The sequence below is a fragment of the Uranotaenia lowii genome, chromosome 3 (assembly GCF_029784155.1).
Source record: "Uranotaenia lowii strain MFRU-FL chromosome 3, ASM2978415v1, whole genome shotgun sequence".
NCBI lineage: Eukaryota > Metazoa > Arthropoda > Insecta > Diptera > Culicidae > Uranotaenia > Uranotaenia lowii.
In genome coordinates, this window is record NC_073693.1 from 182,784,521 (window position 1) to 182,798,791 (window position 14,271).

General features: G+C 33.4%; 1 protein-coding gene across 1 annotated transcript in view; it reads left to right on the forward strand.

Annotated features, from left to right (window-relative positions):
• LOC129752899 (regulating synaptic membrane exocytosis protein 1) overlaps nucleotides 1-14,271 on the forward strand; it is a 243,286-nt gene that overhangs the window by 67,790 nt on the left and 161,225 nt on the right. Inside the window, exons 6-7 of the mRNA XM_055748687.1 lie at nucleotides 1,817-2,304; nucleotides 13,909-14,118. Coding sequence (XP_055604662.1) covers nucleotides 1,817-2,304; nucleotides 13,909-14,118 — 698 coding nt within the window. The remainder of the gene's footprint in view (nucleotides 1-1,816; nucleotides 2,305-13,908; nucleotides 14,119-14,271) is intronic.

Below are 14,271 nucleotides of genomic sequence, written 5' to 3' on the forward strand. Positions count from 1 at the left end.
ATCTCCGAGCGGGTATCAAGTATTCCTCATTCATCATTTTCGATACACTGTGGGGCAGATCGTATAAAAGTTGTGACAAAACCTCATTTTTTATTTCTTGGATAAAAATTTTCATATTTATATTTTTGGAAACGAGATTAATAGGCCATCTATCAAAGATTTTGAAAAATTCGATATTTTGAGCAACTTACTTAGTAGGGGAAGTTAGGGTAAATAATTTTTGAAAAATAAAGTTCAAGATAAACGTTAAACAAATACATCAATTTTTTTGAAATTTCATAAATTTTTATTAATTTCGAACATATTAAATTTACAAAATATATGGTCAAAGTTATAGCAAGAATAGTTTGACATAAAAAATCACAGATTTTCACCAATTTCAAACAATTTAAACTATAGTTTTTAAGCAGAATACGGCATCGAGTTACATATTAAAATAAAGAACAAAGTTTCAACTTTAAAAAAAAAAAACAAAAAAGAAATAATCATCATCATCATCATTTAAATTTTTATCTAAACTATTCCAGGGCAATATACAATTACATTCAAATTGAAAACAGGTTTATGAACAGCTTTATTATACATCAGTATCCCTGTTTAAGTTTTTTTATATTGGAAATTGTACTTTTTTTTTGGAGAAATCGAGATAAACTTTTCGAAATGCACTCAGGCAATAACTACTCTATATAGGATTGATTTTTAATTATCTTTCTAAAGAAGATAGTTTCGATAGCAAGAATTTACATATTTTTACTTATATGAAATTGAATTATACGCGGAAAGTATTGGAAAAGCAAAGTGACAAAAGCCAGAAAACGGCCAAATTCTTCCTTTTTTAAAGCCTAATAATAAAGGTCGTAGCAGAAATTGTTTATTGTATTTTGTTAACAATATAACAAAGAAAGTTTAAATTTATAAAAATATATTAGTAAAACATTCTTTCAAAACAGATAAATTGAAAACAAAAATCTCAATGATTTTCATATTATATTACCGATTAAATATATTAAAGAAGATAAAATAAAATGTTTGAAAAACATCGAAACTATCATCACTGAAATCAAAACCACTTCTTATTTCAGGTTCAAACATACGTAGGAAACACATTTTCATGACAATGCTATTTTGTTCATAGTCTTGCCGAAAGCGTGTCTGGTTATCACGATTAGTTAATTCAATTTAAATGTTTTATTCAAATCCGAATATATTCCGATTTTTTAAATATTCCCTGTTGATCGATAAATCTCTTCAATTTTTTGTTTTGTTGAGTTTGAAAGAAATTTTCATCATTTATTTTTGAGAAATATGAAATTTAATAATTTTTGGATAAATTAAGACGTAAAGTTGTTTGAAGAAACGTGTTTTTTACACAAAACTTAAAGATAAAAATTGTTAGAACCATCCGATGAAAAATTCTCGCGAATAGTGCGTTTTCTAATCTTCAATTTAGAAAATTTTCAAATATGTATTTTTTTTCGTTTTCGAGTTATTTTAATCAAGATGAGGTGAACTCATCATAATTTTACCAACGAATATTTTCAATTTTGTGTCTTTCAAAAATAAATTCAAATGCGGGGCCTCCTTTAACTATTATATTCCACGTTTTGATACAGACTTTAAAATTTGACTTCCTTCTCTGCTTTCCTACCTCACAAAGCAGTGTGGTGTTAATATGTTTTCCCCCTCGGGGGGCCTCCCTAACAGGGAACCCGAGCAATTACCTCTATTACCCCTCTTATTCCGGCCTTGATTGCAATTTACTCTGATAGGTATCTATGAATTATGATTGAACAAATATATTTTCAATTTTTTTCAGGTTTCATGGCGCTGTAGTGTTTGTCGCAGGAAAACTGCTTCCAGAATATTTTTACCTCAAGAATCCACCGACTCAATTCTTGAAGTTCCATTGTTAGAATCATTACAGAGACGCCACTCCGATGTAAAGCTTGGCTTATCTTCACAATGTTTAGGGACTGGCAACAGTATAGCTTTAGCGCCTCCGAGAAGTCCTGAATTAAGAAGGCATTCTGATGTTTCTCCTGCTTCTTTGAAAGAACTCGAAAAACTTAAAGTCACAAAAAGTTCGGATACAGAATGGAGAAGGGATCACAGTGCGGCTCCAAGTCGGTCCGCAAGTCCCCCAAGACGCACCGATTTAGAATCAGCTGCATCCAGGATTGCCTCAAGAAGACCATCGATGCGCATGCCAAGACAGCGTAGTTACGATGAAGAAATTAAATCAATTCAGCATGAATGTAACACAAAAGAATCTGGCTTAATTCTGCCTGCACCGATGCCCCGAAGGTAATTTTCAATAAAAATATATTTACAGTAGGTATATCTCAAGATTCATTTTCTATAGTATCGTCGTACTACGGTATTAGAAGACTCGACCGATTTTTCCAAAATATTTTTCAGAATATTCTGTACGTAAGAGCAACTGTTGCTCTAGTCTAAATGGCAAGTTAATGTCCGAATGCAGGTCATATCAAGCGTATCCAAGGACTAACAAAATCGTTCACTCCTTGAAACGCTCATGAAAATGCATCGCCGCACACAGGAGTATACAGAACCAAAAGTTGGTCAAAAGTGTTTGTTGATGTTAATAGTCAGTCAAACGTTTGAAATCTTGGAGTATTTCAAATATGATCTTCCACCTTGAATTATATTTATGTCATTAAATTTTTCGAATGAAAATCCTTTTATTTTCTTACAACTTTATTATAGGTAGTGTGGGGTATCATGGACCACTTTTTTTCTTTGCTTCATAACTTTTTTATTATAAAGGATAAAAAGAAAAAAATGGAAAGGTTTTCTACATCAGGTATCATTAGGCTTTTTTTTTATTTTTTAAATAGATGAATTTCCCGAGTTCTAACTGTTTTTAAAAAATAGTAATTTTTTCTGAATTTGAAAAATTGTGGGGAAACGTGGGCCACCAAATAAAAAATAAACTAGATAACGTGCACAGTTTATGACTTTACCCAAAACTGAAATTTCATAATTCATTTAGTTATTTTGAAGCAGTTTCTGACGAGGAAATAAAAAGGAGAGATGTGTATGATCGAATAGTTCCAAATTCCTGGCTTGCGAACGTTTCGGCAAAATTCCTTATGTAGGATTTATGTTCGTCTCTATCGCATAAGAAAAAAATGGACAAAATATTTTCACAACTCTTTATTAGGCATGAAAAATATTTGTAGGTAGGAAAAAACTATTTTATGTTCTGAATGTGTATAAAAATTCCAAAATATAGGTGGCCCCAGATTGATGAATTTATTTATTTTATCTTGCAGATATTTAGAGATATTTACACATATCACTAACACTAACTATCTATTCTACTTTTGAACCAGCCTTAGAAATATTAAAAATCAATTGTATTGAATTGTATTGAAACGAGCACAACATGTATCCAAAGGGTAGTTTTGTCCGTATCGGGTTCGTCTAGTAGTAAGTCTGAGCAATTCCTACGTCCGAGTTGATCTTACAGGAGCGTTGAAAGGAAGTAACGATAACAATTCTGGGCAGTCCACATTATTCTTTAGAGTATCGAAAATGAAGAGCCGTTGAAGGAGGATGCGTCTTGATGCCAGCGTCAGAAGATTCAACAGATTTTCGTAGAGCGGGAGTTCAAGGCGTCGTTCCATGGTATCTGGCGCAGAGCCCTTAGCTATTGTAGTCAAGATATGCTGCGAGAAAGTGAGCTTGGTATCCAAAATTATGCCAAGGTCTTTGACGATGGAATTGCGGCTTATAGTAGACGAAGACATTTTGTACTCGAAGTTCAAAGGTTGACGTTTACGAGTGAAAGATATTACACTTCATTTGGAAATATTAGGAGCCAAGCCATACCATTCTGATGACACCACGTTAGAATTGAATCGATGTCTTTTTGGAGAGCACAGCAGTCAACTAATGAAACTATTGTACGATAAATTTTGAGATCGTCGGCGTACACCAGCTTCTCCGATTAAATAACAGCGCATAGATCATTGATAAAAAGTACGAAGATCAAAGGTCCCAGATGACTTCCTTATGGAACTCCAGAAGTGATTCGAAAAGGTGTCGAGTTCACGTTGTTCAGTCGTACGTAAGCAGTTTGGTCTACGAGATATGAGTTGACCCATTTGCAAAGCCAATTAGGTAATCCTATCCGACACATTTTTTTGATGACAAGTTTGTGCGCTACTCTATCAAAAGCCTTGCTCAAGTCTCCATAAACTGCATCCATTTGTTGACGTTTGTCCAGCCTAGTTACATGAATCCATGTTGATCTTCAGAAATACAGTGATGCACTGATTGATACAGCACGTCTTTAACGAGGCTCTCGAATCTTAGAATCGAAATCCCTCGGTAGTTTTCCACACGATGTAAGTCGCCGGATTTGAGGATTGGAGTGAAAAGTGCATTCTGTTAACGCTTGGTTAAAACTAATCGCAATTGGTACGGATAACGGATCGGCGCATTTCTTAACCAGAATTGAAGGAATACCATCTAATCCAGGTCCTTTTTTTCATCTAACGTAGACAGCTTCCGAGGAAAAATTCAGCGGAGGAAGGTTGAAGTCACGATTCGGCAAGCTACTTAGGTATGATTCGCATAGAGGTGGTGAGTTAGTGCTAAGCACGCTCTGAAAATATGTCGAGAATTGGATTGCGACAGCATTTGGCGTTTCGGCAGTTGTATCGTTGTATAGTAACTACATAGGTATACTCTGAGTACCCTTTCTTTGTCGCATTTATTGTGTGATTTATTGAGGTTTCATCAAAAATTTCTTTTCTACGTGAAAGAACATGACAAAATAAGATCATAAGCGTATGAATATAGTTTTGTTATGTTCTTCAGGTCTCCCACGAATGCAATTTGTCTAATCATGTAAGTACATTTTTCTAGGCTAGTTAAAAACAAGAAGCATTTTACGTAATCAACAACATACAGAGAAACATGCTTACGCAAAGCGACGACGATGACAGTTGGATTGAGATTTTTATCTTAGCTCACAGCTGAGATATTTAGAATGGCTCACGTTTCCCCATGGCCAACGTTACCCAACTCCCCCTACTAATTTCTACTTAAATTTGCATCAACAAATTTTTGTAGTTTCTCTTATGTAATGTGCTTCAAAAAGATTCTGCATTTCAGCCGCTTTGCCAGGTTTCTTCAGAAGTTCCTGTGTTTATTTCACGTATTCTTTCGTCAATCTGGAGCACCTCGTGAAATTTCAATAAGACTTCTCTTTAAAAGTTTTGCTTCTATAAGGGTATATACGGGCGATAGTATTAGGATATATTGACAGTTCTACACGAACACCACTTTAACAGAAGGCCACAGCCCTAACCTCAAACTATGGGAGAACAGAATCGATTTTTGAGAAGAGCGCACGATAAACGCGATTTTCCGGTACTAAAATCGACAAATTCGCCCTGTGTGTGTGTGTGTGATACACAGATGTTCGTGTTTTGATTGTTTTGGGTGTTCAGGGCTGCCAAGTGCATTGATATTTGGAAAACGATGATTATGCAATTAAAAGCATTGTTATTGAAAAACCTTTTCATGAGTACTGAGAATTTGCAACTTTCCCGTAGATTTATATTCGAATGTGAAATTAAACGCATCATTTATCTGAACGAAAGAACAACTTACTGTATCGCACATTTAAGCGAAGAAGCGAATTATGTGGATTTGTTTAAAATAGTCAGAGCATGCAGGCGATTATTTTCAAATTAAACAAAGACGGGGCTTTCACTTAAGCTTGTTTGTAACAGTGAATGATTTTGCATTCGTTTAGAAGTTAGAAACAATACTCTTTTTTAATCTACCGAGTAGTACATGAAAATATATTTCAGATGTTTTTCATTCACCTTGAACATTCATTAACAAAAGATAGCTTATCTTCATCCATTTATGGATTGGTAAAGAATTCAAACGTTTAGCTGTTGATAGTTAAAAAATTTAATCAATTCAGAAATATTAAAATTAGTTTAAAACAAGCAAATACTGATTTTAGTAACGCACCTAGCATCACTGGTGAGGCCGCCAGCAAATCAAAATTTGAGGTTATGGCTGAGGCCAATTTTTCGTCAATACTATCGTCCGTATATACCTTTATTGGCGAAAAATTGGCCTCAGCCATAACCTCAAACTTTGATCAGCTGACGGCCTCACCAGTGATGCTAGGTGCGTTACTAAAATCAGTATTTGTTTGTTTTAAACTAATTATAATATATCTGAATTCATTAAATTTTTAAACAATCAACAGCTAAACGTTTGAATTCATTACGTGGCGTCTTAAGCCATCTTTCGCTAATGAATTTTCAAGGTGAATTTAAAACATCGACATGTACTGCTCGGTAAATTAAAAAGAGTTGTTTCTAACTAGTAAACGAATGCAAAATAATTCACTGTTACAAAAAAAGCAAATTAATGAAAGCCACGTTTATGTTGACTATGAAAATAATAGCCTGCATGCTCTGATTATTTTCAATATTTATATCCACATAATTCGCTACATCGTTTAAGTGTGCGATACAGACAGTTGTTATTCAGTTCAGATAAATGTTGCGTTTAATTTCATATTCTAATAACAATCTACAGGAAAGTTGCAAATTCTTAGTACTCATGAAAACGTTTTTCAATAAAAATGCAATTATAAAAAAATATAATCATTTTCCAAATATCAATGCACTTGGCAGCCCTGAACACCCAAAAAAATCAAAACACGAGCATCTGTGTGTCGCTTTTCCACAGGGCGATTTTGTTGATATTAGTACCGCAAAATCGCGTTTATCGTGCGCCCTTCTCAAAAATTGATTCTGTTCTCCCATGGTTTGAGGTTAGGGCTGAGGCCTCCTGCTAAGGTGATGTTCGTGTAAAACTGTCAATATATCCTAATAGAGCGATATCTATACTGCCCTTATTCGCATATGAGTCCCATGTGCATTTTCATCGTTTTTGAGTTTTCGATGGAAAACGCTTCTTTGTGCTCCAATTTACCTATAAAACAAGTTTTTGTTCGAAGTTTGTTCCCAAAATTTCGGAAAAATATGCTCCCTTATGTGTCCCATGTGAAAAATATTCGCATATGAGTCCCATGATCAAAATTCAGCGCCAGAGCTTACAATTAAAGGGAAGAATAGATAGAAAATGAAGTAAATCAATAATTTAACTCTTAAAACATTAATTTACATAAAAATTGAACGTATAGTATCGAAATGATTCCGAAGAAATTTGGTTCTTAGTCACAAAAAACATTAATAAGTAGGTAACTGGTAACTAAAAATATTTTGTTTCGGTAATAAAATAACAAACTTTTTTCAATACTTTTTTCTATATGCACAACAATATCAATAGCACTGTTTTCGTTTATTACCTAGGAAGATGTTCCCGGGAGAAATCTCTTTCTTTGTCTTGAATCCCGCAGACTTTTGGTCGTTGTTATCTTCGTATCCGTAACACGCATTGAATTAAATGATGAAGATGTATGATAAATTTGCAGCAATTTCACAGGAATGAAAACAAAGTTTTTGGAAAACACTGGAAAACACATCCCACTTGGTGAATAAACCTTGATTGAAATCAGTTTGGAAATCAAAATCTTTTGATAATTTTCTTCTGTCATCAAAAAGAATGGTAAACAAATGAAAAAAAATTTTTAGAAAAGTACTTGCCACTTGCCGATAACTTTAGCACCAGAGACTCATTTGCGAATAATCTCTGTTAGAGGGTTAAGAATATTCGCATATGAGTCACATGAGTGTTTCATTGAAATTTCTTCGTAATTATTAGTTAGTATTAGCGCAGAAGTACTGTAATAAAACGATAATTAAACGTTTTATTCGATGGAGATATGTCATCAAAAAGCCCGGAACACTTCTCCATTAGGCGTAAACTATTGAATTAATTATATTCTTTCCTTTTTGCCTTAACTTAACCTTACCAAGATATTTGAAGTCGTTATTTATTATTTAATCCTTGCAGCCAATCAGAGAAGGATCCGAAAGGCGGGAGAGTGCTAAGAAAGTACCGAAAGAGAGACTGCATGGTTAGCGCTGACGCGCTGTGTGTAGTTTAGCCCTTATCCGCATTAGGGTGTCATTTTGACACCATTGCAAGTTTGAAGGCTTGTAACTTTTTTCAGAAGCTTAAAAATACAAAAATTTCCTCGGGGACCCTAAATAAATTCAAAAGTTCTTCAATATTGCATCTGTACTTTTTTTTATGGACGAAGCCTGGACAAAAAAACTCCCTTTTCCGACTTTGGGTGTCATTTTGACACCACAAAAGTAAAATCTATTTAAGTCGTTTGAATTATTATTAACTTCATTTAAAACTTATATCAATAGAAAAATCAATCAAAAAACAAAAAATAATGTCAGTAAAATATGTTTAGAACATTATATACAGCTAAAGTTACCAGTTTTCTCGTTATTCAGCATGAAAGAAAAAAATCCGAAAAAACATGCCTCACGAAAACTGCTGTAGTTCATATGTTACACGTCCAAAAAAATATTTGCCTTATGCATATGAAAGCTGAAGTTCATGCCAACATCTTGAAGACAAGAAATATTTTTAACATTTGGCTGTCTTTAGATTTTCGATGCAATAAAAATTGAATTTACTGGAATTTTTCAAAGTTGGCTACTTTGCGCGATTTTTTCACTAATTGAAATTTCATCTGTTTTCGTGGTCCTCCGTCAGGTTGTACCCGGATTTTCAGTGCACTCAAAAATAAATAAAATATCAAACAATTAATTTTTAGATATTTTCACGTTTCTCCCTCTTTACGCACAAGAATATTTCTCATGGTGTAATTACTGGGATATTTCTCACTGAGAAATATTTCTGCGATTAAAATTTATGCATTGAGAACTGAGAGGTTGTTATGGAAGCGACATCTGGTGGTGAGAAAAAAAAGTTTGTGCCGGGACGTAAAGGCAAACACTTAAAGCAGAAATAATAAGAAAATGCAAACGAAAATCGTTTAATTTCGTACCAGTTCTATGCATTACTGACCATGGCATTCAAAACAAATGCACTTTCCCCTTACCAACTCTTTGATGCTATAGATTCCATCCTTTTTAAAGATGATTCACATATTCGAAAAGAATGGAATCTGCATGCAGTCAAGTTGAGCGGCATTTTGCAACAACTGAAGAATCTAGCACACTCAGAAATGAAAAAAATATGAAAATTATTATATTTCAATAACTCCGATATTTCTCTGACATTAATATCCAGAAATATTAAAAAATAACTATTTCTGATATTAAAATTTATGCATCCGAACAATTTCTTGGCGTGTAATGATCCAATGCATAAAATTTAATAACCGAGATATTATATATTATTTTGTTCAAACAAACGCTTTGTGCGTTTGAGTCCCAACTAAACGGGTATGAGCACATGCTAGATTCTTCAGTTGCTAAATGCCTTTCAACTTGACTGCATGCAGATTCCATTCTCTTTAAATATTTAACTGAATCATATTTAAAAAGGATGGACTCAATTGCAGCAAGTAATATTACCAGCGAAATGTACATGTTTTTATGCTATGGTCAATTATGCACATTGACCATAGAACATGAACGAAAATCAAACGATTTTCGTTTGCTTTTACAGATTATTTCTGCTTTAAGCGTTTTCCTTTACGTTACGGCTCAAACTTTTTTTTCTGACCACCAGATGTCGCTCCATGACATTTCTCAATGCATAAATTTTAATCGCAGAAATATTTCCCAGTGAGAAATATCCCAGTAATTACACCATGAGAAATATCCGTGTGCGTAAAGAGGAGATATGTGAAAATACCTAAAAAATAACTGTTTGATATTTTATTTATTTCTGAGTGCACGTGCTCATACACCCAGAAATTTAAAAAATATTAAAAATATTATGTTTTAATTACTCTGACATTTGACTGACATTAATATCCAGAAATATTAAAAAATAACAATTCCAGTTATTTAAATTTATGCACCCGAATAATTTCTTGGCGTGTAATGATCCAATGCATAAAATTTAATAACCGAAATATTATTTTGTTCAAACAAACGCTTTGTGATTTGTGCGTTTGAGTCCCAACTAAACGGGTATGAGCACGTGATAGATTCTTCAGATGCAAAATGCCGCTCAACTTGACTGCATGCAGATTCCCTTCTTTTCGAATTTGTGAATCATCTTTGAAAAGGGTGGAATCTATAGCAGAAAATAATTATTAAAGGGAAAGTGCATTTGTTTTGTATGCTATGGTCAATAATGCACATTGACCATAGAACTTATACGAAAATCAAACGATTTTCGTTTGCTTATTCTGATTATTTCTGCTTTAAGCGTTTGCCTTTACGTCCCGGCCCAAACTATTTTTTCTGACCACCAGATGTCGCTTCCATAACAATCATCCCATTTCTCAATGCATAAATTTTAATCGCAGAAATATTTCTCAGTGAGAAATATCCCAGTAATTACACCATGAGAAATATCCGTGTGCGTAAAGAGGGAGAAACGTGAAAATACCTAAAAATTAATTGTTTGATATTTTATTTATTTCTGAGCGTACCCGTTTAGTTGGGACTCAAACGCACAAATCACAAAGCGTTTATTTGAACAAAATAATATCTCAGTTATTAAATTTTATGCATTGGATCATTACACGCCAAGAAATTATTCGGGTGCATAAATTTAAATAATTGAAAAAGTTATTTTTTAATATTTCTGAATATTAATGTCAGTCAAATGCCAGAGTAATTAAAACATAATACTTTTAATATTTTTTTAAATTTCTGAGTGTAGTTCTGCTCTAAGTGTTTGTTATAAGCTCCGACTAAACTTTTTTCCCCAACCACCAGATGTCACTTCCGAATAGTCCCAATGCATAAAATTTAATAACCGAGATATTTCTCGGCGAGAAATATCCCAGTAATTACACCCAGAGAAATAACTCAGTGAGTGGGCAGGGTAAAGCATGAAAATACATGAAAAATAATATATTTATATTTTTTTCATTTCTGAGTGTAGCCAAACAAAATCAAACGAAAATCATTTGATTTTAGTTAAAGTTCTATGGCCAAATATGCATAATTGACCAACGCATACATTGAGGGACACTTTTCCCGTTACAAACAACTTGCTGCTATTGATTCCTACCTTTTGTAACATGATCAAATCCCATATTTACAAAAGGTGGAATCAACATGTAGTCAAGTTGAAGACCGCCTCGTTACTGAAAATCTAGCACGTGCTCACATCCTGGTTAGCTGGGACTCAAACGCACAAAACACAAAGCGTTCGTCAGGGAAAAAATATCGCAGTTAATAAATTTAATGCATTGGATTTTTTCTCGATGAGAAATGATTGTGAGTTATTATTTTTTAATGGTTTTAGTTTATTTTTGTCAGAGAAATAACCCAATTCCTGAAAACTAATTATTTTAATATTTTATACATTTCTGAGTGTGGATGCTCATTAGTACCAGGAATGATGAAAAATGTTTTCAGATTTCCGGATGACGCCTTTTGAAGAAGGTCGTCCATACAAGGCAAATATTGTTTTCGCGATATTGATGTTATTTTTTGTCGGATTAAGATGAAAATTTGCACGTGGGGGTTTTGAGAGATGAGCAATTGATTTCAGGTATTGCATGTTGGGTCAGGGGTCGGCAAAAGGGGTCGTCCATATGAACTTTTCACTGTTTTTGCGATATTGACGTTACTATACATCAGATTCCGATGAAAACTGATACACGAGAGCTTTTAGGGACGGGCAATCGATTTCAGATTTCAAATTTTTTGTGAGCGGCCAACGAAAGGGACCGTCCATATTAACTTATCGCTATTTGCTGTATTGACGTAATTGTGCATCGGATTCAGATGAAAATTGATGAATAACGTGCAATCGATTTCAGGAATCAAATTCAGTGCCAGGGGCCGTCCATGCTACCTTTTAAAATTTTTTGTGATATTGAGGTTATTATACATGGGATTGAGGTGAAAATTTGCACATAGGAAGTATTAAGGACGAACAATTGATTCCAATTATCCAATTTTGTGTCAGGGGCCCGCATAAAAGGGTTCTCCATATTAACTATTCACTGTTTTTTTATGATGTTGACGATATTATGCAATGGATTGATTTGAAAATCTGCACACGGGAGTTTTGGGGGAAGAATAATCGATTTCGAAGGTTGTAAAAGAGGCCATCGAAAGGGGTTTAATTTGGCACGGTCAATTGATTCCTGATTTCAAATTTAGTAGCATACGACAGAAAAAATGATCGTCCGTATTACGTGTTCAACATTTTTGTAATTATTGCCTAACAATTAATGCATTTGGAAATGCATCTGAAAATGCCTGCCAATTGACATTCATTCAAACTGATCATGACTTATTCTAAATTAAATGCGAAACGGAGTTCGTATGGGATCAGCTAGTCTAAAATAAATTTGAAAAAACTCGTCTTAAAACTCATAACTAAAAATCCAAGAGTTTTACAAATACAGCGATTTTTGAATATTTTCTACGAATATAACAGTAATGAAAATGTATCATTAGGTAAATAAATTGTTTACAATAAGCACGAAAAAACAATTTTAAACGAGAATTTGAAAACTGTTAATTTTTTATGACCAACTGAATAAAATAAACATGGCGCAATGAAGGCATTTGAAAAAAGGAGATAAATTGTTCAACTCCAACATTGAAAATATTACTAGTTCAAAAGTATGTTGGAAGTTTTTTCTTCTGAACATAGTTCATGAAGTTATGAATTTTCACATTTTGTAAAATTTGTTGCTGAGGTTTGCTGGAAACATAAACTAAAACACTTATTTAACAAAAAAGAAGCTTTAAAAACTGTAAATAATTTAAATGTTCCATAAGTATCTGAATGACTTTTTTTTGCAACCACAAATGTAACATTCTAACGTTAATTTAAATTCTCCATTTCTAAATTTGTTGTTAAATCACTTTTAAAACCTAAAATCATATGTTGAACAGTGAAGCAATTTTTATACGGCTTGTTGTGAAATTTCAGTGGATTAAAAATATTGAATTTCCAACAGCTGCTGCTGTTCGTAATAAAATAAATATTGATAAACTGACTGGTATATGGTGCCATATGTATTCAAGAAGTATCATAGTAATAGTTAATTTTAAAATTTTGCCAGGTTTTTGGGTGAAATACTCCTGTGTGCGCCAACGGTTCGCTATTCGTTTGTGTATTAAAAATTTGGAAGAAATTTGAAAAAAAGCATATTCTGACATACTTTTATTAATTTTTGAAGAAAAGCTATGCTACTTACTTACTTAACGGTCCTTCGTCAATTCTCCGGCTTATCTTGAATCTAGATTCTGAATCTGAGTTCTTTTTTGGAATTATCGACTGCGATTTTTTCGTTGGTTGTTAAATGGCAAACGTTCTCGCACGTATACTGATTTGTCCTACAATTTTTGGATTTATGTTCACCAGCATCCGTTTTTCAACCGCAAAATTTTGTACACAGTAAGTTAACACACAACTTTTATCCCAACAATACCCAAATTTATTTGAAAAATATTGTAACAGATATACAAGACAGCTTTATCTGATCAGCCGAATCAAACCAAAACAAAAAGACGACATTTTTTCGGTAAGCAATGTTATAATGTTGAACTGTTTTATAAAACTGTGTTAACATATAATAAAATTACAGTCCCTGATGATGATCCTATAAGGATCGAAACGTTGGATCTTAAATAAATAGTCGTCTTTGCTATTTAAGTTGACTGATAGCCGAAAAATCTATTTCCAAAAAACTTATTTAACAGTCGAAAATCGATACCGGAATCTGAATTTTGAATCTTAATTGTTTATCACTCAAATCACTCATTGTTATTCATATGTAGGTATAATTTTTAAAATTTATCTTTTCAGAAAATCTGCTTATGATGTTTTTGCTCCCGGAGCGACAGGCGCTGTAATCCCCACTGTCAATGATTTAGATTCACAGGGACAAAGAAAACCCCCTTTCAAAATGGCTTCTTCCACGAACGATACAGATGAAGAGACCACATCCGATAATTTACTGCAGACAGGCTTATCAACGGAAGATGAGAAGCGGAACAAAAGGAGGGGATCCCAATTGTGAGTTGAACATTACTCATAGCACAGATGAACTTTTTTTACAACCCTGTAATAGTTTGACATATTCTTAAATCGTGCTCCAGATATAGAAACTTAAAAATTGACAAATCCAGTTTTGAAAATCATACGGATAAATTTCACATTTTTTTAATT